The 25,919-nt window shown below is 59.2% G+C and overlaps 2 protein-coding genes across 7 annotated transcripts in view; one reads left to right on the forward strand and one right to left on the reverse strand.

Moving 5' to 3' along the window:
* On the forward strand, positions 1-9,192 carry LOC108501909. 6 transcript variants are annotated; one of them, XM_017824240.1, is made up of 14 exons: positions 1-94; positions 872-1,001; positions 2,481-2,605; positions 3,162-3,252; positions 3,799-3,878; positions 4,077-4,121; positions 4,646-4,680; positions 5,060-5,223; positions 5,418-5,505; positions 5,660-5,740; positions 6,790-6,888; positions 7,177-7,901; positions 8,395-8,468; positions 8,651-9,192. In XM_017824240.1, exons 1-14 carry the CDS (start codon positions 33-35, stop codon positions 8,712-8,714), a joined length of 1,863 nt encoding a protein of 620 aa, XP_017679729.1. In that variant the 5' UTR covers positions 1-32; the 3' UTR covers positions 8,715-9,192. The 6 variants fall into 6 exon arrangements, with proteins under 6 accessions (XP_017679729.1, XP_017679727.1, XP_017679728.1 ...); XM_017824238.1 differs by lacking the exon at positions 1-94 and adding an exon at positions 219-306; XM_017824239.1 differs by lacking the exon at positions 1-94 and adding an exon at positions 219-306 and having other exon boundaries at positions 5,421-5,505.
* Positions 9,079-25,919, reverse strand: part of CARMIL2 (capping protein regulator and myosin 1 linker 2) — a 23,165-nt gene continuing 6,324 nt past the window's right edge. The window contains exons 10-39 of the mRNA XM_017824192.1: positions 25,767-25,855; positions 25,329-25,423; positions 25,079-25,165; positions 24,746-24,855; positions 24,292-24,369; positions 24,087-24,163; positions 23,902-24,006; positions 23,595-23,664; positions 23,354-23,435; positions 22,753-22,849; positions 22,407-22,464; positions 21,696-21,868; positions 20,970-21,038; positions 20,267-20,360; positions 20,099-20,194; positions 19,344-19,472; positions 18,254-18,367; positions 17,948-18,123; positions 17,381-17,468; positions 16,819-16,935; positions 16,242-16,327; positions 14,917-15,112; positions 13,119-13,222; positions 12,297-12,702; positions 11,906-12,025; positions 11,548-11,584; positions 11,301-11,369; positions 10,417-10,524; positions 10,052-10,162; positions 9,079-9,979 (exon numbers count right to left, since the gene is read on the reverse strand). Coding sequence (XP_017679681.1) covers positions 9,804-9,979; positions 10,052-10,162; positions 10,417-10,524; positions 11,301-11,369; positions 11,548-11,584; positions 11,906-12,025; positions 12,297-12,702; positions 13,119-13,222; positions 14,917-15,112; positions 16,242-16,327; positions 16,819-16,935; positions 17,381-17,468; positions 17,948-18,123; positions 18,254-18,367; positions 19,344-19,472; positions 20,099-20,194; positions 20,267-20,360; positions 20,970-21,038; positions 21,696-21,868; positions 22,407-22,464; positions 22,753-22,849; positions 23,354-23,435; positions 23,595-23,664; positions 23,902-24,006; positions 24,087-24,163; positions 24,292-24,369; positions 24,746-24,855; positions 25,079-25,165; positions 25,329-25,423; positions 25,767-25,855 — 3,417 coding nt within the window. The 3' untranslated portion in view covers positions 9,079-9,803. The remainder of the gene's footprint in view (positions 9,980-10,051; positions 10,163-10,416; positions 10,525-11,300; positions 11,370-11,547; positions 11,585-11,905; positions 12,026-12,296; positions 12,703-13,118; positions 13,223-14,916; positions 15,113-16,241; positions 16,328-16,818; positions 16,936-17,380; positions 17,469-17,947; positions 18,124-18,253; positions 18,368-19,343; positions 19,473-20,098; positions 20,195-20,266; positions 20,361-20,969; positions 21,039-21,695; positions 21,869-22,406; positions 22,465-22,752; positions 22,850-23,353; positions 23,436-23,594; positions 23,665-23,901; positions 24,007-24,086; positions 24,164-24,291; positions 24,370-24,745; positions 24,856-25,078; positions 25,166-25,328; positions 25,424-25,766; positions 25,856-25,919) is intronic.

The following is a 25,919-nucleotide window of genomic DNA, read 5'->3' on the forward strand; positions in this document are numbered from 1 at the left end:
TTGCGGGCCTTTCAGGTACCGGAAGGTGCTCCATGGTGTCCACGGATCCTTCTCTTCTACAAGGGCACGTGAACGCCGAGGAAAAGCGCCGGGGGTAGGGAAGGGAAGGGAAAGGGAAGGGGAAGGGGATGTGGGAGGGCCGGAGCTGGGATGGCTCCCGCGGCCGCCCCGCCCCGGATCCGCCGCTGCGGGGCCCGTTTCCCGTTCCGGGCTCGCGGCCATGGCGGCGGCGGCGGCGGCCGCTGCTCCCGGCGGGGACACGGAGCGGGACCGGCGGGACCAGCCGGGGCTGGAGGCGGCCGAGCGGTGAGGGGGGACCGGGGAACCGGGGAGGGGGGCAGCCCTGCCTGTCCCCAGCCCTGTCCCCAGCCCTGCCTGTCCCCGCTCCTGCCTCTCCCCAACTCCGGCTTGTCCCAACCCTGCCGGTCCCATCCCTACTGTCCCCAGCCGCTGCCCGTCTGGCTCCTGCCTGTCCCCAGCCCTCCCTGTCACCGATCCTTCTCCCCTTGACAGTTCAGAGACTTATGGTTAATACCTGGTCAAAGGAAAATAATTATTGGGGGGATAATAAACAATAAGGGAAGAGGTAGAAATACAGGTCCTGAACCATGTGGGAGACTCACAGGAGGCCGGACACACTCCAGAGCTGCTGGTGTTCTCCCTCCACTGCCCAAGAGGGATGCAGCAGGACCTGCGTGCCCTCAGCAGTGGCTTCCTCAGGACAGTGCCCTCAGGATGGGTCCTTGCAGAGAAGTGGTGGGATTTGGGCTGGATTTCAGCAATCTCCTGGGTTTGTGGCTGTGTTTGGGATTCAAAACCCTTCCCGGGATGTTGGTGCACTGCTTATGGCTTGGTGTCTCTTCTCCCGCAGGTCTATGTTTGTACACAAGGATGTGTCTTCTACCAAAATCTACGTCCTACAGCCGTGGATCGTCAGGCTCTTGATGAAGGATAACCAGCTGGGTGACCATGAGAATTTACTGGCTGGGCAGGTGGTGCGGGTGGGTACTGAGAGGGACTGTCCCAAAGTGCTCCAACAGCCCTTGAAATCTAAATTCATGCAAGTGCTCCGTGGTTCCCCACTTGGTGGCTGTGGATGTGCGACCCTTCCTCCTCAATGTCCCTGATTTTAATTTTTTTTTTTGAGGAGGAGGAGCTTTGCTTTGCCCATTTCTGGCAGCTTTGACTGACTTTTCACCTATGGTAGGTGTGCCCTGCTCTTGCCCGAGATGTTTGTGAGTCTCAGAGGTCATCTCTCCTAGGCTTACACTTGAAGGCTGCCTTGTCTTCCTACTTGTCCTCTTTGCATCCCTTCCTTGTAACATGCTAGTTGATGATGGAGGGTCCTGACAGTAGCATGAGGCAGAAACTGGACCTGCTGAGGTGTCTGGAGTCTCATCCTGCCTGATGGTGAGCCCTGGTGGGACCACGAGCTCTCCTGGGAGAGTCTCTTTCTTAGTGGTTCAGGACATGGAGATCTAAGGCACAAAACCTGCTCCTGAAGGCTATAGTCAGGGGACTCTGGGATGTCTGAGGCTTGATTAGAAGGAGGAAGGAAGCAGGAGGAACACAACTGAGTGGAGTCAGTGCTGGTGTAGGCTTGGAAGGTTTGAATGAAGATGCTGTGAGACAAGTGGATGCACAAGCAAATGTTGGATGGGCCTTGTGATGGGTTACTGATGTCTGCTGAGGAAACCCAGCTCCAGTGCTCTGGTTTGTGGTTCCCCCACAGCCTTTGGGTGCTGTAGCAGCATCCCACCGTGGACATTATTGTTGGCCATCTCCTGACTTCTTTTGGGGAAGGAGATGTTTGAGGAAGCTCACATGTCTCCTCGCTAACAGGGGCAGGAAGGAAAAGGATGGGCACTGTGATTTAAATAGGAGAGATGAGAAGGGGAGAAATAAGCAACAGTCAGAGAGAGCCAGCTCTGTGGTCCTGTTCCTCATCCCATCTGAAGACATGGAGGTGGTGAAATCACTGTTTCCCTCTTCCAAGTCCCCTCTCCCAAGCAGGAGATCTCTTGTGCCTGGGCTGATGAAGTCACCAGTGAATGAGGGAATCCCCTCTCACCCAAGGTCTCAGGGGTTAATGGGGAGAGTTCTCTTGGTGTGACCACTCTCCAACCTGTACCCACGCCATGGATGACAGTTGGGCCCTGGGCTCCAGCTGTGTCTTCTGTCCTCTGTTTCAAAACTGTAACTCCCAAACCTACCCTCTTCTTCAGGTTTTTTTATCCAGTCCTGAGAGCAGCCCTGCCCACTGCTGGTACTGGTGCTGTCCTGAAGCGTGGGCTGAGCCCACTCCACCTCTGCTGCCCACCAGGACTTGCCCATAGTGAGAATCACACCACGTGTCTGAGACCATTGCCCAAACGCTTCTTGAGCTCCGGCAGGCTTGGTGCCGTGACAGCTTTCCTGGGAAGCCTTTTCCAGGTCTATAAATGAGATTTCTTTTTTCATCCTCCCCAATCTCTTGACAGGTCTTGAGTGACTCTCCTGCTCCTGGCCGGCCTGGGGTCCTCCAGAGTGTTTCTCTGCAGGTCACCGATGGATCCCACTACATCCGCGTGGTCGTTACAGCCGAAGCTCTGCAGACAGAGGAAAAGTGGGTTCCACCATGACTCACCTGTGGCTGGGACAGCGGTTCTCCACAGCTGCTAGTGGGGCTCCTGCCTGGTCTTGTTTCAGGTTGTGTTAAGCTAAAGCAATCTCAGGGTGGGAAGTCGGTGTGAAAGAGCTGCTAAGAGAAGCAAGCTGGAATGCTGTGCTCTGGTCTCGGCTGGCTGGGATGGGCAGGGGGCCATGGCAGAAGCTGTGATACCATTAGGAAGGACTGAAGAGCCCGTGGGTTTTGTGAAAGGAGCCAGAGCATTAACCGTGGGCTGCTCCTTCAGTGCTTTCCTCCATTTCCCCATTTAGACACCCTTAAACTGGTGGGGTGCAGGTAGCAGAGCCAAGGATAAGCAGCAGGAAGAAGCTGCTCTTAGGCAGGAATTATTAAGGAATAAGGAGCCCTTGGTCCCTGCTGCTCATGCCTACACATGTTCTGGCATACCCTGATGTGGTTGGCAGAGCTGTTGGGGGAGCCCCACCATGTGTCTGGGTGGGTCCAGCTCCATTCTTCATCTCTCCAAGGTGTTTCTGCTCTCCTCCTTTTCCAGTGCCCATATGCAGTTCAAGCTTGCCAGCCTCAACTGCAGAATTATCGTCCTGCAGAAGTACAGAGTGTGTTTTCAGGAGGAGGCCAGGCTGGTAAGTGCTCTGAGGAGTGGAGGCAGCCTGTTCCTTTACCTTGCTGTGCCTGCACACTTGCCTGCTTCCAGCTGCTGCCAGGAGCTGAACGCAGATGATGGGTGAAGATGATGGGCAGATGATGGGTGGGTGGCCTTTCATCTTCATCTGCAGGTCCTGGGAGGTGTGTGGCAGCTGGCCTGGGCTCTGGGGTGGGGATGAGCCCTGCCTGGGGATGGGGTGTATCTCCCCCGGGGCAGCCTGGCTGTCACTGTTGGGCAGCTGCAGAAGACCTGTGTGGGCTGGTGGCAGAGCTGCCTGCTGTGCCCTCAGGGGTTCAGAGGTGTCCCCACAGCCTCCCCTGGGCTGGCTGAGGAGCCATCAGCTGACACAGGAGGGTACAAACCCCCCGTTTAAGGGGGGTTGTCCTGTGTGAGGGGACCCTCACTTAGGCTGGGGGCTTGGTGGCAGAGCTGGGATGGGTGTGTGGGTGCTGGCTGGCCCTGGGGGAGGCGAGGGCAGAGGTGGGACTGCAGAGGTGCCTTGCAGGGTCTCTTCTCCCCGCAGGAGGACTGTGAGTTCTACCTCACAGCCCAGCAGTTCATCGTGCTGCCCATCCAGAGGCAGAGGATAGAATCATCCGATGGGTAAGGCCTGTGGGGTGGGTGGGTGGGGGGCTCTGCTCAGGGGAGCTGCCTCATCTTCCCAGAGCAGCACTGACTCCAGGGTCCTGGTGTGACCTGGTTGTGGTGGGGACCTTTTGAAAGAGGGATTGTCTCCATGGCAAGGGAGATGGAAGATGGGGATTTGGAGAGAATCAGTAACTGGCTTCTCTCTTGCTGCAGGAACCAGGAGCCTTCTGTGGTGAAGAAGATAAAGGAGCTGTGGCTGTAAGTGTGGGGCTGAGAGGTGTATCCAGACACCCTGATGAGAGCATACAGGCTTGGGCTTGGGGTTAGGGCAGGCTGGCAAGGGCCGGTAGTGTGGTGGCAGCTCCTGATTCACCTGTGACTCCCTGCCCCAAATTGTGACAGAGCTGAGCAGACCATGAAAAATGAGATCCTGGTGACACAGAGGGCTCTTCATCCCCAGCCCCTTCCTCTGAGCTGGGAGGAAACACCCATGGGGAGCTTGTTCCTGCCAGTGGTGGGCAGCACAGCTGGGTGGGTGAGCCCTGCACAGCTCATTCCTCCCTCCACCCTTGGAGACCCAACTCTGGAGATACTCGGGGCCCTCCATCAGTCCATCTCCAGGAGTGAGGCTCCCTGATGTCTATCCCTGGGATCCCAGCACCCAGTGGGGGATCCACAACTTTCACAAGCCTCTTCTGCCAAGCCAGGGTGCTTGATCTATGACCGAGAGCTGCATGTGACCCATCCCTAACTTGGCTTTGTCTTCTCCTTGGTCATTACAGGAAGAATCCTGCTGTGAAGAATGCTTCCAGCTCAGGTAAAGAGTTGTGGGGGACACACGATGCTCTGGCTGCCTCGTAGAGTCGCTGGGTTTCCTCAGCTTTGGTGTGTGTTAGGCAGAGGTAGCACAAGTATGGTCAGATCTCACAAGGATATGTTGCTAAACCCAAAGCAGGATGAGGCAGTGCTGATAGCTGAAGCAGTATGGGACATGGCATGCTGTGTTCATGCTGCTGGCCCAGGAAGTGTGGACAAAGGAAAGAGAGTTTCTAGAAGCAAAGGAAGTGCAGAATTTTTGATATTTCCACAGATTTCAGTGCACACAACAGTCATGCAGCCAAGTAAAAGCGTTTGCAAGTGGGGCTTGCCAGAGTTCAGCTGTCTGCTCCACACATGTCTCTGTGTTCTTGCTTCAGACCCCTCCATCTCTCAGCTGATCGATGCCATAGGACAGAACCAGCTGGAGATTTTGAAGGAAAATGCTGAGGAATGCTTGGATTTACAGATGCCCAAGGAGAAGACGGTGACGGTGACGGACGAGGTTCCTGTCACCGAGTGGGAGGCAGAGCGCAAGAAAGAGGTCAGTCTGGCTTCTGGGAGCAGCTGAGGCGGGGCTGCAGCAGCTCATGGTGCTCTGGGGGGGTGGGAGAAGGAAGGGGAAGGGCGGTGGGCAGAGCTGGAGTTTGGCTGGGGAGGGAGATGGTGTTCGGCTGGCAGGTACAGGTGGGCTCCTGCACCCGGAGAGGGAAAACCACATAACATGTCTCATTTCAGCAGGATCAGGATGTTTTCATGGTCCCAGTCAACACCCTGGTGATCCCTCCTGAGGAGGAGGAAGTTGCTTGTGATTCTTCCAAGACAGGTCAGTGCAGTGTCTGCATCTGCAGGGTACCCAGGTGGGCAGTGCAGCGCCCAGCCATAGGAAACGAGGGGCTCCCTGGAGTGGGGAGGACAGTTCCTTTGCTCTAGCTGTGCCACGTGCTGGGATGCGACCAACAGTGCCCCTTTCATTGCAGATACAAACAAAACAACTGCTGGGAAGAGTAGTGATGACAGGACAGTGCCAGGGGATCCAAGTGTTGTATCCCAAGCCAGCCGTGAGTAGCGGGTCCTCCAGATCCCAGAATGGTTTGTGTTGGAAGGGATGTTAAAGACTGTCTAGTTCCAGTCCCCTGCCATGGGTAGGGACACTAGACCAGATTGCTCCAAACCCTGTCCAACCTGATCTTGAACACTTCCAGGGATGGGGCAGCCACAGCTTCTCTGGGCAGCCTATGCCAAGGCCTCCCCACCCTCACAGGGAAGAATTTCTTCTAACCCTGTCCTCTGTCAGTTTGAAGCCATTCCCTCTTGTCCTGTAAATCCATGCCTTTGTCAGAAGTTCTTCTCCATCCCTCTTGGAGCATCTTTAGGTACTAGAAGGTGCTCTGAATTCTGCCTGTAGCCTTCTATGCTCTAGGCTGAATAACTCCAACTTTCTTAGCCTGTCTTCATAGCAGAGGTGCTCCAACCCTTGGATCATCCTTGTGGCCTCCTCTGGACTTGCTCCAGATCCCATCCAGCCTCTTATTAGTTTCCTGTGCAGTTGGCTCAACCCCCTTCCTTGGAATGAGCAGAGGAGGTACCAGCATGGCCAGGTCTTTGGGAGACCTTGAGCAGGCAGGAAGTGGTTCTGTTTCTGCAGCCTCCTGAAGCTGAGCAGCTTTAGTTCATTATGCTGGGAACACAAGTAATTTTGTCCCTTTGATGCCAGCACAGAGCCTGAGTCTCCTGCCCAAGTGTAGGCTCCTTACTGACTCTGTTTCAGCACCAGGATGGGTTTGTGTCACCTCACTGAGCTTGGTGTCACAAAGCTTTGCTGCACAAGTACCTGCAGAAGCTCCATGTAGAGAAGGAGGTGAAGGGAGATGCTGTCCTGGATAGTGCAGGGTGTAGGAGAAGGTCTTCCTCTCACTGCCTGCTCTTTGGGCAGTGTCTGCCTCTCCACTGCCTGCTGGCTGGGTTCTTGGAATACACCCCATTTTGGGCTGGAAAGGGTTTCAGAACTCCTCTTGAGAGCTGACTCTGTCTGAGACTTTGTGCAGAGGGTTGGAAGTGGGCAGCTGCTTTCTTTGCCAGAGTCAACCCTCCAGCCTCTTCCTTGCAGATGCTGAGTCACTGGCCTTGTCTGATAGCTTGGAGGGATCCCTGGACAACCCCTGGAACAGGATCCCCCCATTGTCTTTGACCCCGAGCTCTTCAGATGGTGAGTCCCCATGTCCCAGGGCATCCAGCCTGCCTTGCTGGCAGGAGACAACTCCTTTCTTCTCATTGGGTGTAGCTTATTCTGGATGCTGGCTTGATTTTCCCTGGCCAAAATTAGTGCTTGATCTGCAACCAAGAGCTGCATGTGCCCCAACTCTAGCCTGGCTTTGTTCCCATTGCCCTGTGCCTGCATCATTCCAGCTCTGACACTCCAGCCCACACTGACATGCTGGGGCAGGTCCCACCACCAGCCCCCTGCCCAAACTGATGATGTGTTTCCTCTTACCAGAGAAGACCATTCAACCTGACGCTTCCATGAAGACCCAGAAAGATGTGTCTGCTGACAGCAACACCCCCGACCTGCTGGAACTGTGTAGCCAGGACTCTCCCAAGAGATTGCCACAGGGAGAGCCAGTACAGACTTTCTCTCCCTCCCTGCTCTGCTCCTACAGCAATCCCAGTCCACTGAAGACCAGCACCAGCCAGGCAGCATCAGCTTTGGGGGCAGCCTGTGGTGCCCCCTGCACTGCTCAAGGCCCGCAGGGATCAAGGGGCTCTCAGGCCCCCCTGCCAACTCTTTCTCCAGATTTCCCTGTCTTGCCCAGCACCAGCTTGCAATCCATGCCCAACAGGATGCCTCATGGGGAACAGGCGTGCTCCAGTGGCACAGCTTTCCCTCCAGATGCGTTGAAGCCTTGTCCAGTTCCTGCCAGGACACGGAACGGAGCGGGTGCCAAGAGGAAGTTGGTGGTGGGAGATGACCAGGCACTGCTGGCCCCCGGCGGGCAGCAGCATCCCCAGGGCACCCCAAGGGGCAGGGGGACAGGCACAGGCAGGAGATCAGAGCTCAGGAGCCCACGGCGTGCAAAGAAGAGCAGAAAGGAGACGGGGCTGCAACATGGAAAGGAGCTTGAGGAGGAAGAGGAGGAGGAGGAGGAGGAGGAAGAAGAGCAAGGGTCGTCCTCTGCGAGCGGCCCCAGCTCCAGGCCGGAGCAGCGCAGAACTCTGGAGCCGGTAGATATGAAGCAGCTGGTGGGGTCCTTGGGGCCTGGGGGGGTCTCTGGGGAGGTTCTCTGTGCCCACACCCCTCATGTCCATTTGCAACATCTTTCCTCACCGGCCCGTGGGGATGGGAAGTTTAAAGTAGGTGTCAGTGTAGATGGTGAAGGATCTGGGAACACCGTGGGAATTGTAATCATTTAGGCTGGAAAAGACCTTGTGAGACTAACTGTTCCCTCAGCACTGCCACGCCCACCACTGAACCGTGGCCTCAAGTGCCACATCCACATGCCTTTAAATCCCTCCAGGGATGGTGAAGATGTGGTTGAGCCCGAGCTGTGTGGGAACTATCAATTTCTGGAGCATCTTCCAAGATATCTGGGTAAAATAAGATCAAAAGAGCAAGAAACAATTGAGAGAGACACTCCAGAGTTTTCCTAAGGGTATTGGGCTCTCAGGGCTGTGCGTCTGGGGCAGACCCATCTCACCCTCCCCTTTGCTTTTGCAGTACGTGAGGAAACCAGCCCAGTACAAATATGAGGCACCAAGCCCCGAGCTCTGCCAGGAGATACAGTCTATCAGGTCAGTGCAGCCATGGAGTCTTGTGGATGTCCCTTGTCCCTGCTGTGGGATGTGAGCATCACTGCTTGCATCCCTACAGCAAGTTCCCAACCTCTGCCTTACCCCTCCTCTCTGGCTGCCCCCACGCCGTGTCTGCAGCCGAGTTCCCCTCTCACCTCAGCTCCTCCTGTCTGTTTTCACAGGATCTCCAAGGCAATGCTGAAGTGGGCATGCTGGATACTAACAGAGGAGGAGGAGGATTCCTGAGCCTAGCCCGCTCTTCACTCCGTCCTTCTTTCACCGTATCCTCCAAAACACTGGGAAGAGCAGTTGGGGGGGATGTAGGGACACCAGGACCCCTGTGCCCAAGAGGACCACTGAGTGGGCTGACCTAGCTACAGAGACCTTGGCCCAGGGATGCTGGGATATAACCTGTTGAAAGCCAGCACCCTCGGTGCCAAGAGGGGGAAAAAAGCATCCATGCAGGAATGCCTGCATGTGAGCTGGCATCCCTCTCCCACCTTGCCATCCTTTCCAAATGCCTTGGCATCTGGGGACAAGGGGTGACCCAGTGCCACTGTAGCAGCAATGGCAGAGGCCTGACAACCTGATCCCCTCTCCGAAGGTGCCCCAGGAGTTCGGATGTTTTATTGATTAGTTTGGGTAGGGTCCTGCATCATTTGTTACAAAAAATATCCCGCAGGGTTATGCTGTAGAAATTAAAAATAAAAATTGTATATTTTTTGAATACACAGCTCTTGTATTAAAAAAAAAAAAAAAAAAAAAAAGAAATAAAAACCAAACCAAAACAAGCATCTTGCTTTGTCGTAAACATCTGTGTAAGGAATGCGTTTGGTCCGGAGCGAAGGGCAACACAGGAGAAAGCCACTGGGGTGTCGGGATCGCGCTGGTGCCGTCGGGGATCTGCGGGGCTGGAGCTGCGTGCTGGAATGCTGGGGGTCGTGGTCCCGCCGATGGAAGCCTGCGTCTTGCGGGGGCTGGAGAGAGCGGCACCCCACGGGGCGAGGAGCTGGAGTGGTGAAAGCGCCTTGGGAACACTTCCTAAAAATAGCTGGCTGCCGAAAAATCACCGGCTCTCCCCCCTGCAGCCCACAGCGGCAGCGGGCACCACGACACCGCTCGACGCGTCCTGCAGGCTCTGGCACGGTCCCTGGGCATCCTGGGCGATGCTGGTGGCCTGGCTTGTCCCCGTGGCACAAGTTGGGCGATGCCATCGTTGGCACATCCACGCCAGCCTGGTGCCCCGTCTCTCCGCACCCCAGCTGCCAAGCACCCCGGCACCGTGCACTTGCTTGCAGGGTTTTATTGGGAACAGTGTGGTGACATGCAGGGGCTTCACTGTCCCAGGGCCGGCTCCTCCCGGCCCGGCACCGGGCGTCTTTGGTCTACGGCAGCTGAGTCTTGTGCATTCCCAACAGTTTGTGCCAGGGCTTGCGGCCGCTCGCCGTCAGTGCCTGTGCCAGCCTGCGGCTCCTCCAGCCCGGCACGGGGCCAGTCCTGCGGCGTGGCACCTGGAGAGGTCACAGCTGTGAGCATGGCGGGACCCTCCGTACCCCAGAGCCTGCTTTAGCATCGTGTCTCACCTTCAGCATCCAAGGACGGTCCAGGCTCACCCTCAATCTCTGAGAGGGACTCGTGCTTGGTCCTGTGCCTGAGCACAGGCGACCGCCGCAGGCGCAGGGGAACGGTGCCCACTGGGGAAACACAACCCAGCCCCATGTTGCAGTGGGGTGCAGCAGCCTGGCTCCTGCCAGAACTGATCTCATTGCCAAGTTCCCCTTGGGCACTTCCCAGTGTGGTCGTGTCATTGTCTATCACCTTGGCACCACAGGCTGCCACCCATCAGCCGGGACAGGGAGCACCACCACCCCTGTGGAATGCCACCACCCACCTCTGCTGGCATTGGATGCAAGGGGGGTTTTGAGGTCCCAGTACAGTCCCAACTTACTTCCCAGCTCTGCCGGACACTCGGGCTCCCTGAGCTGCTCCTCGTGGACGGACAGAGCTCGGCGGCTGGTCCCCCGTGGCGCTGCCAGCCGTGCCATCAGCCGGTTGTCTGGAAAAGGGGAGAGATGCCATTGTGGGGGAGCCTGCAGCACCCCGGCTTCCTCACAGCCCCCATCAGCACCCAGTACTGGTTGCTTGGCTCCCCGCTGCCCTGGCTTCCCAAGGGCTCCAAGAACAGGCCAGCAGTGGGATGGGGAACCCCCATGGGCAGCTCATGCATCCATCCCTACCTTCGGTGTCGGGCGGTGCGGGCGGGGTGGGCAGGGGGCTGCCAGCACCCACCTCCCCACCATGGCTGACCCTCCGCGGCAGCGCCGCCGGCACGTTCCTGCCCAGCCGTGGGAGGCTGCTGCTCCAGCCCTCCCGGCCCCCGGGCTCCAGCAGCCCGCTGGGCTCAGACAGGATGAAGGAGCGCCGGGGCTGGTCGCAGCTGGTGCCCAGTGGCTCAGCAGGCAGCTGCCTCCCCAGGGCTTTCCAGGCTGGCCGGGGCTCGGCGCTGGGCTCCATCACAGCGGCTGGGCTGCGGAAGGGTGCGTCTGTGGGGTAGGCAGGAGGGAGCTGTGAGTGTCCAGAAGTGTAGGCTGGTGCTGGGAACCAGCCTGCAGCCAGCCCAGGGGCTGGGCAATGGGCTGGGTGTCCATCCACCATCACCAGGGATGGGCACCCATGGGTGCAGGGCACCCTCTGGAGGGTAGGACCCTGCTCAGGTGCCTGTGCCCACCAGTCCCTCTTGGCTCCAATCTCCATGCTTGGTGCTAGGAGAGATAACAAAGCCTTCTGCCCTGGGGGATGGTGAGACCCCCCTGGTACCCACTGGTAACCCACCTGTGGACACAGAGTGTGTGCGGGCCTTCAGAGATGGGGGGGAGTCCGCAGAGCTGTCCACGATATCCCCTGCAAGCACAAGCCACCAGCGAGTATCAGTGAGCTGGGGCCTGCCCTATGCCACCAGCACCCAGCGAGGGCAGGATGTAGTGGGACCCACAGCTGGGAGCCCAAGAGGGCCAGCCCATGCCCACCCATGGGTGCCCAGCTGGGTGGGGGTCAGGGTGGGGAGGGTGCAGCCCCTCACCATCTGAGCCGGCTTTCTTGATCTCGCTGTCTTTGTTCTGCAAGGGGAAAGAAACCTTGTAAGGGGGATGTCAGGGTGGCAGCACCCACAGGGCTGATGGCTGGCAGAGGGCAGGGTGCTGCCAGGCTCTGGGGTGGCTGCAAGGGGTGAGTGCATGCCAGAGAAGGAGGGACAGACAGACAGACACCACACAGCGCGTAGGAACCCACATATCAGTCCCCTTGCAGAGGGTTAGGTGACAGGGCAGAGGCCATGAGCAGTGGCAGCACAGAGCTGCCACCCCCCTCATCCCATGGGCCACCATCTCCACCCACCCTGGGGGTGCAGGATCCATCCTGAAAATGGAGCCACTCCCCACCTGCAGCTTCTTGCTCTCAGCAGCCGGGCCCTTGGTGACGCCGATGCGGTGGAGCATGACCTGCACACGCTGCTCGAAGGAGCTGGACAGCTCCCCCTCGCTCTTCTCCAGGTGCCTCTTCTGCAGGGGAGAGACAGCCCTGCCAGGGACACAGACCCGCCACAGCACCTACAGCACCCACCTGCCTGCCTGGGGAGCACCCAGGTCCCCAACCCCAAGTGTGCCACTGGGAGATGGTGACACGGACATGATCTAGTGGGGACATCCCCAGCCATTGCTCTGGTGTCCCTGCATTCCCTGGTGACCCCATCACCAGCATCCATAGGTGGGAGCAGCACACACTGGGAGAGCCAACCAGCAGTGGTGGCTCAGTGACCGTGACAGTGCTTACCTTGTCATGCCTGACCCCCAGCGCATCCTCGTCCTCCCCGGACAGCAAGATGAGTGACTGGGATTTGCCCTCCCGAGAGTACTTGGGCCGGATCCTTCGGGCAGAGTCGGGGGTCTGGCAGTGCTCAGGCTCTCCCTGGGGCTCAGCAGCGAGTCCCCCCTCCTCCGATTTACTCAGTGGCTTCCCCGCCTCACCCGCCTTGCTGGGGGCTCGTAAAATGTCACTGAGCATTGAGCGCCTGCTCCTGGGGGCAGTGGGACCACCCTCGGGCTCCTTCTCACACCTCGAGCCCCGGCTGGATTTGGGTTTCTTGAAGGCAAAAAAATTCCCGATTTTCTTCTTGAGGGTGCGGGAGCCGGAGGGAGCCAGAGGGGCTGATCCTGGGCAGGTCTCTGGAGCCGCAGGGCTAGGGAGAGATGAAGCATTGGGAAAGGTGAGCTCCAGGCTGCTGAGGGACAAGGGATCAGCTTCTTACCCCCCCACACCTCAACAGGATGGATCCAGAGACCCTGGACACCCCACCTGAGATGACAGTATCCTGCCAAGGGCACCCATTCCCAGTGAGGGCTCCCATGGGTGCTGCCTCATTGCCTCCCCAGTGCAGGACAGACCCCATGGCCACATCCTGCACCCTGTGGCTGCTATCCCAGTCCTCCCCCCCCAGCCTTGCCCTGGGCAATGCCCCCGGGTGTGCTGCTTTCCTCAGCATCCCTTTGGCACTGGGACCAGCAGCGTTTGCAGGGGCGGCTGCTGAAATCCCAGGGATGGGTGCGTGCCAGGGCGCTGGGCAGGTGAGGGGCCCTGGGATCCCCCCAGGCTTACGGCAGTGCTTCTGTGATGAGCCTCTTGGCAAAGAAGTCCTCCAGCCCCTCGTCCACACGGGTGATGCTCCTGTCCTCGCTGTTCTCGCAGGCCACGGGCTGTACCTGTGAGCAACCACGGCTGTGAGCCCAGCGTGGGGCAAAGGTTCCCCAGGCACAAAGAGGTGTCACCCACGCCTGTGCACAAACAAGTGGGTGCCTGCACAGGACAGGTGCTCCATCTCGTACTCAGCATGAAAGCCAGATCACAGTGTTATCAGTTGCATCCCAGCTCTAATCCTGCTGCATCCCTTGAACATTGGGAGGCTCCAGCCAGTCCCAGGCTCCTGCCAGCCCCTCGCCCCCCTGGGTGCCACATGTTGGGCTCCCCAGCACAGTGGCTGGGTATGGCACCCATACTTGCTCAGGCACACTTGTGTTACACCCAGGTCAGGTGCTTCTGACCCTCCTGGTTAACACACAATGGCAAATCCTGCCAAAGCCTTCCTAGAGCTGGGCCAGGCCTCTGACCCTGCTGGCTCTGTGGGAGAAGCCTTTGGCAGAGATGCTTCCTCCATTTGAGCTCCAAGGAGGGGACCCCACACTGCCGGTGGGTGATGAAGCAGGTGACCTGCAGGGGTCCCACATCTGTATCCTTCAGATGCTAACTCTCCAGCCTTGGAGCGTCACCACAGCCTGCATGAAGGCCACCCAGTCCATCCCCATGGCCAAATGGTCCACGCCATGGCCAAGCCTTCCTCCACGGCACCTTCCTCTCCCTGGCATGTGGCACCGCATCAGTGGCTTCCTATTGATGAGAGGGAGGTGCTTCCCCACCGGTGACATTTCAATCCATAACGACTTTTCATTACAGCTGGATTGATGCCGTTCAGGAGCCGTTCCAGCCATCTGAGATCTGCTCTCCCTGTCACATCACATCCATCAAAGCCTGTCCTTGCTCAAGCCTTGGCCCACCCTGGGTGCCAGGCGTGCCTGTCCCACTGCAGGGTGATGGTCCCCTGGCCCTGCCAGCCTCCAGCACCCACCCTGCCTGTGGGACACAGCTCCTGCCTCTCCTCCGGCCCCGCGCCAGTGCTGATCCCACTGCGATCCAAGGGCAAGCATCACTGTGGCCATGCAAGCTGGGGCTTTCCAGCAGGTGAAAGGATCCAGCTGCATCACGGTGGCGTGGGAACAAGGTGATGCCAGCAGGATCCAGCCCCAGGGACAGCAACGGAGCTGGACTTACCACCGACTGCACCCAAAAGTTACTTTTCCTTTGGGAAAGGGGGTGCAAAGGCAGGATCCCCATCCACTCGCCTGTTGGATGGGGGGCAAAGCAAAACCCACCCCACCACAGCTGGCAGAGCCCCACCAGCATCACTGGGAGCCGTGGCGGCCACCGGTGCTTCAGGGACGATGGGGTTTGGATGAGGGGGAGCAAACTGAGCGCAGGAGGAGGGAGGCAGCCGGAGCCATTGCCGAACGCATCGCCGGCCCTCTGCGCCCAAACTCTGCGGGTTTTTTCATTCCTCCCTGCCTCCTTGCCGGCTCCCACCGCTCAGCAGGAAAGGGGATGGATGATCCCCCTCGCCCCCCCCAAGCCCCCTTGCCCATCCTTTGGGGCAGCCCCCCTCCGAGGAGGAGGCTCCGGCAGCAGCTGAAATGCAGGATAATAAACCCACCGCGCCCCCTCGCATCTCATTTTCCTGCCTTGCAACAAATACTGACCGCAATAATTCATCCAAGCGGGAAAAAAACGGGAAAAACACACCAAACACACACCACCACCCCCCTTGCCAGCCGCGCCCCCCCCTTACATTGGGCTTGCTGGGCGGCTGCTTGTGCCGGCGGTTGGGCCGGGGCCTGGCTTTGGTGCAATGCTCCAGCTTCTCGCCGGCGGTCGGCAGGTCCATAAGGAATCCGGTGGCGGTGGCGGGCTGCGTGGCGGGGAGCGAGCCGCTCGCAGGCTCAGCATCCTTTGTGCAGGCAGGGCGTGCCGGCGGCGCGGCGGGGCTGAGTGACGGCGGCGCCCGGTGAGCTCGGAGCCCGCTGGCGTCTCGACCCGCCGCCGGCTCCAGCTCCGACACACCTACGAGAGGCGAGAGGGTCCTTGTTGACGCCCGGCCTCGGCAGGCCTCCCCATCATCATCATCATCATCATCATCACCGACGCCGTCACCTTCGCCCACGCGCGGAGGGTCAGCGGGGCGCTGGCTCCGCCGCGGGGAGGGGAGCGTGGCCGTGCCCGCCGGGAGCGCGCGTGGCGGCTTTGCGGCGCAGCCCGGGATGGATCCTGCCACCGTCGCTGGAGGTTGGCGTGCAGGGAATGCTGGGGGGGATGTGGGGAGATGCTCGGGCAGGGACGGAGCAGAGCCCCGTAGCCAAAACCTGCGGCAGGCAGCAGTGATGTGGAACGAGCTCTGCCAGCGCTGGCCCGAGGAGCAGCACCCACAAACACACCCGTTTTGCCCTGCAGGCAGCTCCTCACCACCACCACCCCCCCACCGTGTGTTCCCTAGGTTGGGGGTCAGGATGCTGTGGGGCTCAGGGACACCAGCAGTCACCTGGGGACACTGGGGTGCTGGGCAGTGGAGTCTGGCACAAGCTCTGCTTTAGCCAAGGCACTGAAAAGCAGAAGTTGCCCATCAGCTGCTCATTGCCTGTGCCCCTCCTGTGCCCTCCTTCCTTTCCTAGGCACGCAGGGCTCTAGGGGCAACACCAGCAGCAAGGGGAACCCGTGGACAATGTCTTCTCCCCAGGTTTGTTGGGTGAGTGGATGGGTGGGCGATGCCCATGCCCAGGGTGGTCCCTGGGATGGCTATGGGAGATGCCATGGCTTCCACAGTCACAGACAAACCTCCCACCCCTGCCTGGCTACGTGAGGAGAGAGTTCAGGGCATTCACCCCACCACCCAAGGGCACTGAGCCAGCTGACCTCCCCAAACCAGCACAAGAGCAAGGTCAGGGTGAGCTTTCCCCACAGACCCCCACCACAGCACTGGGAGAGGCTCTCCAAAGGGTCCAGCTCCTGCTGACCACAGCCTGTGGCATCACCATGGAGGGCTCTGCCCACCAGCCCCCCAAACAGCTGCTGCAAGCCCCCCGCCCCTGCCGTGCCCCAGCTGAGCCGCAGCAGGGGGACAGTTCCACAGTGACCTTACTTCTCACACTTGGCGTGGGCCGAATGCTCCTGAAGTGCTTGTTTTTCCTCCGCAGGGCCATCTTGTACTGCAGGGAGACAGGGATGGTGGCGGCTTCGGCGTGGACAAGCTGGCTGTGCTGAGTGGCATCCTGTGGCAGCAGGAGCCAGCCAGGCTTTGCCAGGTGATGGGTGCAATCCCCCCATCACCCCCAGACCCACAGCACTGCACCCCCTGATCCTGTCCCAGCTCCAAAACCCCCCATGACGCTGGATTGAATACTTCCCCATCCAGGACCCTGCAGCACACTGGATCCCAGAGCAACAACAGCGGGAGAGGGTGCAAACAGCAGGACCAGCTGGGCCACCACAAGGACAAACTCCCGGTGCCAGCAGCATGGCCTGGCAGGCTAATGGTCCCATTTCTCAGCACTAATTGCCTTAGCACTGCCCTGGGGGGGTGCCGGGGGGTGCCTGAACCCGGAGAGGCTCCGGTGCTAAGCCCGGCATCATCCGGTAAGGCGGATAAAAGGTGGTTATAGCGCGGGCATCACGCGGCAGCACTGGGTTTGGACCCTACCTCCTCTGCGGCGAGGTCCAGAGGATTCTTGCCCCTCGCCAGCGCGGTGGCATCGTCCTCAGCCGACTCCGGCAGCAGCACCAGGAGGTCGAGCCCCTGCTTGGAGAGGCTCTCTGCCTAAAACCATTAGGAAGCGCTTAAATTATCCCGGGGGCTGAAGCGCGCCCGGCTGCCCTGTGTGCTCCGTGCTGCTCCGCTCCCTACCCACGGCTGGGATTTGTGAGCGGATTTAGGCCTGATTAGCCGGCTGCCAGCCCCAGCACAGCTGCCCCGCGCCTGCCCCAGTGCACGAGTGGCCAGCGCCCGGCTTCACCCCAGCACCCCCCACCACACCACACGGCAGCAGCTCCAGGACTTTGCTCAGGGTGTTAATGTTGCTGTGACCACACCAGGAGAGGATTACCTGGCAGGAAAACCAGCCTGGGTGGAAACTGTCCTGCTTCTCAGACTGCAAATCTGTGGTGATAGTGTTGGCTGGTGCCCGGGCAATGCTGGGGTACCCCTATCCCACATCCCAGCACCACATCCCTATCCCGCAGGTGCTGGTGCCCCTGGCACTCACCAGTTTGCACTGGGCGATGGTCAGGTCTCCCAGCACAGCATCCACGATGCAGTCGGCCGCAGCGGCTGTGATGGACAGCTTGATTTCACTGGGAGCAGAAAGAGTGGTGTCAGGGCCAGCACCCACCCCCTGCAAGCCATGGAGCCAGTCCCCCCCAGGGAAAGCCTGCTGAGGAGATGGATGCTTGGCTGTGGCACCCAGGATATGCCCTGTGCTGTGGCTCACTGGGTTTGTGCTGCCAGAGCAGGAATGGCAACAGGGGCTGGCTGGGATGGAGGATGCCAAGTGCATTCCCACACTGATGGTTTGGGCTCCCCTCTGCCAGCCACAGGGGTGTGCCTGCAGGCACATCATCCCATAGAGCCCCCCAGCTTCCCAGGGACGCACGCAAACTAGACCCGAGCAGGAAGCAAAGCCACGGCTGGGAAACCACAGCAACAGGACCCAGCACATCACCACCACAATGTAGGGAGAGGGGAAGTTGGTAGGCAACCCCCAAAATCCTCCTCTGGCCCCATGAGTGAGTGACAGCTGCTGAGCCAGGAGGAAGAACGGCACATCACCCACTTCAGCTTGCTGAAGACATCGGTGACCATCTGGTCCAGGACGGCACTGAGGCTGAGGTGGTCCTGGAGGCAGATCCGCTCCGACATGGCATTGACCAGCTGATCCCTGACCCCGCTCTTCTGCACCACGTCTGGGCACAGGCTGTGCGCCGTGTCCAGCACCGCCTGCATGATCGCCTGCAGTTTGGGGGACAAAGGCGAGTTTTGGTGCCTTTCTGTCTCCATTCACGCGGTTTCCAGGAGGCACCATCTCCCTTATCCTTGGGCCAAGGCTGATGAATATCCCATGCTGCCCATGGATGCCCACCTGGATTTCCCAGCTGCAGGTCTGCGATGCTTCCTCCGTGAGACACTCCAGCTTGTGCTGCAGCTTGCCATTCTGGTATGGGGTGTTTCCTGCCTCATACAGGAGGGGTAGGATCTGCCATGGGAAGAGAGGTGGTATGGATCATCCCATACCACTTCATCTTTGCTTCCCATCCTTCCACGCTCAGCCAGCAGCTGTGACTGTGCCATGGAAGAGTATCACCTGCATCAGCTGGGCAGACCTAGAGACTTGGCTTTGCTGGGCCAGGGTGGGGCATCCTAGTCCCTCAGAGTCCCTGTGTCCCCCAGATGGACCCTGAACTGCTCCCCACCCCCCACTGACCCTCCCTCCCCTCCTGCACACCACTGCACTGCTGCCTGCATCAGCAGAGATGGTGTCCCATCCCTTTCACCACCTTTCCAACAACAGCACTGTCCTCTTAAGTTCTGTCTCCATCAGAATAAGTACCCAGGGGGGTGCCATGAGAGTTGGGAAAAAGGGAAAAGAGATGGTTTGAAGAGAAGTAGAGGAGGAGGAAAAGGTGCAATGGGGAGAGAGAAACAGGACCAAGAGAATCAAACCAGATCTGACAGGGCCAGGAGCTGCCCAGCCAGCATGGTGGATTTCATCGTGGGCTGATGGAGCACTCTCATCACTAGGGTGGGATGAGGGTGTCCCAGGAAAGACAACCCCTCAGGGATGCAGGGAGGTTTCTCACCAGTGTGGGCACCTCTGGGTTGCAGGGCGTGCCCAAAGCTGGAGCAGTCACCTCTCCAAAGGAGGGGTGTGCGAGCACGGGATGCAAAAGAGAGGGTGCACTTGTAACCTCTGCTTCCCGGGGGGGTGCACACAACTGTGTGCCTTTGGGGCGAGGGGACTGAGAGCATTTTGACCCTTGCTCTAGAAGGGAATTCAGAAATCCTCAGCTGTTTTCTAACATCTGCAGACGCTCGGTGACGTGCATCTGTTGTATCGACATTCTGGCGTTCCCTGACTGCTGGTTAATGATGTCATTAACTGATCAATGCCCTGCTTCAATCCCGAGCTGGTGCCGGGTGAGCCGAGGGGGTTTCCTGCGCGGGGCACTCACGCTGACGGAGAGGTTGGCGTTCCTGATGGCCTCCTCTGCACAGAGGACGTCCGCCTGCACCTCCCTGCCCGGGCAGGTGCTGAGGATGTCGACGTGCTTCTGCACGCTCAGGCAGATCTCATTCACCATCTGGAGCACAGAGAGGCTGCATCATGTGCCGGCACCAGAGCAGCACTGCCAGTTCCCTTCCCTGCCGTGGTGCTCCCAGAGAAAAGGCTGCTCGGTGGGTGCACTGGCAGGCTACAGCCCCCCAGAGCAACCCTGCCTAATAACCAGGGTTGCCACATGGCAGGGACTTGCTTGCAAGAGTGCACAGATTGCTGGGAACACGCTGTATGGGGTAGTGTAGCAGCAAGTTATCTCAGCATTGCATATGCATGAAATGCATGGATGCAACCAGGAGGATTCCTTGGAGATCTGCTTTCTGCCCAGCCCCATTCCCATCGTAGAACTGTGGAATGATTTGGGTTGGAAGGGATCTTAAAAGGCCATTTCGTTCCAACCCCTCTGCCATGGGCAGGGACACCTTCCACTAGGCCAGATTGCTCCAAGCCCCATCCAGCCCAGCCTTAAACACTTCCAGGGATGGGGCATCTCCCACCTCTCTGGGCAACCTGTTCCATCCCTCCAATCTGCTCTGTCCTCCACTCAGGAAAGGTGAAAAGGGGGTCGTGCTGCTTGCAAGAGCTCACTAGCAAGCCAGGGCCATTTGGGGCAGGGGAGAGCAGCCCCACGCAGCAACTGGGCCATCAAACCTGTTCAGAAGAGGTGGTGAGGATGCCCTGCTGCAGCCGGAAGGTCTGGGCCGGCAGCGTCTGCCGCAGCTGGTTCCTGGTCAGGCAGGACTGGAGCTGCAGAGGCAAGGGGCCATGAGCAGTGTGGGTGGCACCCAGCCCTGCACCCCTCAGCCCACATCCCCTCACCTTGTGCACGGCCTGCTCCGTCCTCTCGGGGTTGCTGCGATACGCCTGCGCCACGTCGCTCATCGGCAGCGGCATCGACTTGAGGGTGTAGTTCCTGTGAGGCAGCGTGGAGTGAGCAGGTGCTGCTGGACCCAGCGCTCATCCCCACCCTTCACGTCCCCACAGACATGACACAGGTCCAGAGCCCACCCAATGGCAGCCTGGACATTGTCCCAAGGTCCAGCCCTGGAGATAGGGATGGCCAAACTCTGGCCATCAGTAAACCCTGACAGGGAGGCAGTGACCACCTGCCCAGGCTCTCCATGCACCCCTCTTTCTTCAGACCTCCAGGGAACCTGCACAGCCAAGCACCAGACCTGAAGGTGGGTGTGCTCAGCAGGTGTCCTCAGCAGGAGGAGAGGAGCATCACATCAGCACCACCAGCAGATCCCCCCTGCCCTTGCTGGGGGCTCCGTGGGTGACACGAGGCTGTGCTGGTTGCTCAGGGAGACCCTGAGGTTGAAGGTGCCATCACGAAACAGTGGCAGGTTGGTTTGCTGGCTGCAAGGCCAGAGCTGTGGACTAACTCCCTTGGGACGTGTATGCAACCGTGTGATTACAGCTCCAAGGGGACAAGAGGCCCTGGGGACAGTGATATCCTGGTGACAGAGGCTCTTTTGCATGGCAGTAGCAAGCCAGGAGGACCAAGAAGCTCCTTCCTTACCTCTCCAAAGCTTGAGCCACCTCCAGGAGCCCGTGGGCAGTTGTGTTGTTCCTGTCCCAAACCACGGTCCTGCACAGAGAAGGACATGGGTGAGCCCTGCTGCACCCACACAGCCCTGAGGTAGGTGCCAGCAACAGCAAGCCCAAGGCTCAGAAAACCTGAAAGTGGGGTTAAAAATCTGAACTTAAACTTTCAAAATCCAAAGTGGGACTTTGCAAGGAGCTGTAAATTAGGCAGGAGGGAGTGAAAGGCTGGGAGGACACAGTCAGGTGCCATTCTGCTGGCAGGGGCAGATGTCCCCCAGAGGAACAGCCCTGGCCATGACACCCTTCCCTGTCCCCTGCAGACACCCCTGCCTTGGTTTTGTGGGCACAATGTGGTCAAAAAATAGTGTTTTAGGAACCAATAGCAGAGTATGTGGGAGGGCAGTGACTGCAAAGGTCTGTCTGCAGCACACCGGGCTGTGCAAGAGCCTGGCAAAGAGCTGGCAAGCGCTGAGGCAGGGACTGAGCTGCTCTCTTGGCCCTCACATGTTCCCTGCCAGTGCTTCTAGTGGCTGCCACGAGCACAACACGTGGCCACAGCATCTGACAGTGTGCCAGGAACTGTCCAGGACCATATCCACGGTCACCAGGAACCATGACAAGCCTCCTCTGATGGCACCAGCATCCTGCCCAGGACTGCCTGGCACAGGGCACCCACAGGGTGACATAGACCTGCTGCTACCTGAGCTTGGTGTTGATCTGCAGGGCCTTGGCGAGCATCTTGGCCCCCGTGTCCCCCATGGCGTTGCCGCTGATGTCCAGAGCGGTGAGGCTGGTGTTGCTGCCCAGGGCGCTCAGCAGCACGTTGGTTCCCAGTTTGAGGCGTGATTCAGCCACGGACAGAGACTGGAGAGGCTGGAAAGGGGACAAGAAGGGGGAGAGGTGCCCAGGGCACATGTCAGGGCACATGTCACCCTTGCAGACACAGCCTCCATCCCTGTCCAGAAGCCTCGGGGCTGGTGCTGGTTTTGGAGACACCAAGTGATGCTGCACCCCAAGAAACAGGAGGGCAATGGGTGCTTAGGCAACAGTCTGGATTTGGCTCAGATGCCTGACAGGCAGTGGGGAGAAAAGAGGGATTTTTTTTTTTGGAAAGCTGGGCTGCATCCAGGTTACACCAAGTGTCTCCTCCATGCCTTTAGCCAGACTCAGGCTCCAGCTTTCCCAGATGAACAGGAACAGCTCCCACTTCTCCGTCTGAGCATCTGCTTCAGACCGAGGAAAATAAAAGCAGAGGGGTTTGAATGGCAGTGGGAGGGAGGAAGGTTTGCTCCCAGACTGTGCCAGGAGGGATCTGGATGGCACCCTGGCATGGAGGTTGCACAGTGGTGGCAGAGGGTGACCAGGAGCACAGATGGGATGGTTGGGGTGGCTGAAGGCAAGCTGGACTTACACAGTCCTCCTCCTGGGTGAGCTGGACGATGCGGTGCAGGACATCCAACAGTCCTTCCCTGCAGGAGAGGCGGGGGGGGTTACATGTGCATCCCCAGGGCCACAGAGGCAGCTGGCAGAGCTCCATCCTCCCTCCCACTCCTGCCTGACACTACGACCCATCCCTGGGACTGCACCAGTTGCTGGCAATTGTTCCCCCACAGCCCCTGGCTCCATGTTGGGCTGGAGCAGCCAGGATGGGCAGGCAATTCCTACCAGCCCCTGGGCTTTCGATGGGGAGAGAGAGTCAAGGGGGGTGCACGGTACCAAGATGGCTCCTGGCCTGGGTGCTGCAGCTTTGCACCTACTTGGATTTGATGTTGAAGTTCTTCCCCAGAGAGACGTGCCTAATGGACTTGCTTCTGCCAATGGAGAGCACCAGTGTCACCATGTCAGGGTCAAAGCCTGCAAGAGATGGGAGACGCCCACCAGGATGCTCCAAGCAGTCCACAGAGGTGCCATCAAGGTGGTCCCTCACAGGAGACCTGCAGAGCCACCAGGCTTCCACCATGGGATGGTGGAGAGATGCTCAGGGAGTTCCTGAGCACCTTCCTCCCTTCCTGGCTCCCTCAAGGAGACTGAAGACCTGTGCACCGCCAGAGTCCCTGAGGAGTGAGGATCCCCAGGGAAGGAGCACCCTCTCTGGGCACTCCTGCTATTTGGGGTGCCAGTGCTGTTCTGAGCCATGGGAGCACTCAGGGAGCTGTAGGTGGCACTTACTTTCTGCCATTGCCCAGAGATGTGCCCTCCATCACCCACCCACCACCCCGGGCAGCATGGGGGGAATTCTCACACCTTGCAGGCAGCTGCCTGCACTCCCATCCTCATAGATGCACCATCCCCAGGGAAATCTGGTGAGATCCAGGAGATGGAGGAGATCTTCTCCCAGGCTGGGAAAAAGCAACCTACCATTGTCAGACAAGTCCAGGCTGCTGATGGAGCTGGCATCAGGGATGAGATCCTGGATGACCTGGGCCCCTGCTGATCTCAGCTTGGAAGAAACAGCAAGACATCAGTACAAGGGGAGGCACCAAGCCCTGCAAACAGGATCCTGCCATGGGGAAGCTCAGACAGGGCACAGACCTCCCCTAACTGCTGCAATAGGAGCCCCTGGCTGGGCTGCTGGCACCCATGGGTGCTGGCCCCTCACCTCACAGCTGCTAAGATCCAGGTGCAGGTCACTGATGTGGCTGTTGTCTGCCAGCCCTTGCAGCAACGCCCTGGAAAAGTCACCAAAGCCCCCATGGGTGCAACAAATGGGGGCAGCAGTACATGCTGTGGGGCACCCCCAAGGGTCCAGGCAGTGGGAGTGGGATGCTGGAGAAAACATCCTTCCCAGAGCTCTGCCTCCCACAGCCTCATCCACCCATCCTCCCCAACAGCCCTCAGTGAGGTCCCCCCTGGATTATGCTCACCCCAAATCCACTCCCCTGGGTGGACTCACAGCCCATCCTCACCTCACAACATCTGCAGGCAGCTTGGTACCTGCCAGGGAGACGTGTCTGAGGGCACAGGCCTGGCTGAAAAACTCCTTGACGTCAGGGGAGATGGTTTTCACCCTCCTGAAAAGGATGGGCACAACGTGGCATCATCTGTCACCCAGCACCAGCCACTCTCCCCTCACGCCATCCCAGGGCCTTACCTGTGGGAGTACAGGTTTTTGGAGAGATCCAGGTGGATGAGGCTGTTGTGGCACCCGTGGACCAGGGCTCCAAAGAGCTGCCAGGGTGGGGAGGCAGGTTGTGTGGAGGAGCACCCAGAGGTGCTGCAGCCCCTCACATGGCCCAGGGGTGGAGGGGGACTGAGGGCAGGGTCTCACTGCCAGGAACCCCTCGGTGGGTACTCACAGCATCCAAAGGGCAGTCCGTGCCAGCCAGGCTGAGGTGGGACAGAGAGTGGCACTGGCGGAGGAGGCTCTGCAGGTTCTGTGGGCAGAGGGGGCTCAGTAGCTCTGCCCAGGACCCTGAACCCCCCCACTCAGCAGCCCTGAAATCCCAGCTCCAGCCTATCTCCTCCCTCCTGCTGAGCCCAAGGGTGAGTCCTGCACAGAGGGACCCACTCACTCATGGGATACATCCTTGCTCCAGGTGGCATCTCCCACCTTCCCACGGGGAGATGCAGAGGGATGTCCCCAGGGCTTCCCCAGCTGCTCCTGGGCAGTCAGGGGGCTGTCTCAGCTGTGACATTCCCATCCCTGGGGTGCTGGAAGGCTGGGCACAGACCCCAGGATACCAAAGCCATCCAAACCATGCTGGGGACAGATCCCAGGCAGTGTCACCCCATCACATCGTGGGTACTCACACTGATGTCATCCCCAGCCAGGGTGCCGGGGTTTCCAGAGAGGTCCAGGTGCCGGAGGGAGAATCCAATGGTTTTGTTATCTGCGAGGGCCTTACACAGTGTGCTCATCCCTGCTCGAATAGAGGGGGAGAGATGGATGGCCACAGGTTCCCTGCACTGGGGAGAGCCGTGGAGCAGAGGAAGGGGCATTACCCTCCAGCTGGGGCAGCAGGACATCACATCCATGAAGATACCCTTTCCAGGGTGTCCATGTGGCCCCTCCAGCCACCCCTTTTTTGCTGGGTTGGCCTGAGAGCTGCTGTGCTCAGCCTCCCAAGGGCACCTGGGCTGTACCTTTGGCTGTGAGCATTGTCCTGGCCAAGCTGAGACTCTGCAGACCCTTGGAACTCTTCTCCAGGTGCCGGCTGAAGGCAGCAATCCCTGATGAAAGAGCAGAGAGCCCTGAATTGCTGTGCCAGCACAGAAGGGTGTCCATCTCACCCTGAGCTACAGCCCCCAGGACAAGGGGCAGCTGCTGGTGGGATCTGGAGCTGAACATCAGTTTTCATGGGTGAAAACTCATCCCAGCCCAGAATTTGGGTACCTCTGTCTTCCAGCTGGTTGCCAGAGAGGTTGATGGTGTGCAGGACAGAGTCAGGATGGCTGCTGAGTGCCTGGGCCATCCTCTGCACAAAGTCACTGTGGGCAGAAGGGTCACCCATCTGAGTGAGGTTTGGACACTTCCAAGAGACACAGCCACCAACCCCATAGCCTTATGGGGACAAGCCACCAGGTCCTGCCTGTGTGGCAGGGCTGGTTCCATCTGAGAAGCCAAGAACATCTCCGAGGGCGGGTGGGGTTCACTGGCCCTCCAGGCTGTGGGGGCCTCTGCTCCCAGTGAGCTTCACACTGTGGAGGGCAGGGAGCCACCAACACCACCCTGGCACATGGCTCCACGGACCCCCCTGCTCCATGCCCTGAGGGAAGCACCACCAGGCTGCCAAGACCCTGCTCATCACTGCCCTGCAACCCCTTCACTTACGCTTTCAACCCGCTGTTTTCCAGCACCAGCTCCTCCAGCGTCACCGATTTGCTGAGCATGTAGAGCAGCTGCTCTGAAATCTCCTGGTTCTGGCAGGGGAGAAGAAAGCCTCTCTGGAAACCTGGCCACCTCTGCTGCTCCCAGCACCGCAGC

Source organism: Lepidothrix coronata, unplaced genomic scaffold, assembly GCF_001604755.1.
Source record: "Lepidothrix coronata isolate B3197 unplaced genomic scaffold, Lepidothrix_coronata-1.0 Scaffold110, whole genome shotgun sequence".
Classification (NCBI taxonomy): Eukaryota; Metazoa; Chordata; class Aves; order Passeriformes; family Pipridae; genus Lepidothrix; species Lepidothrix coronata.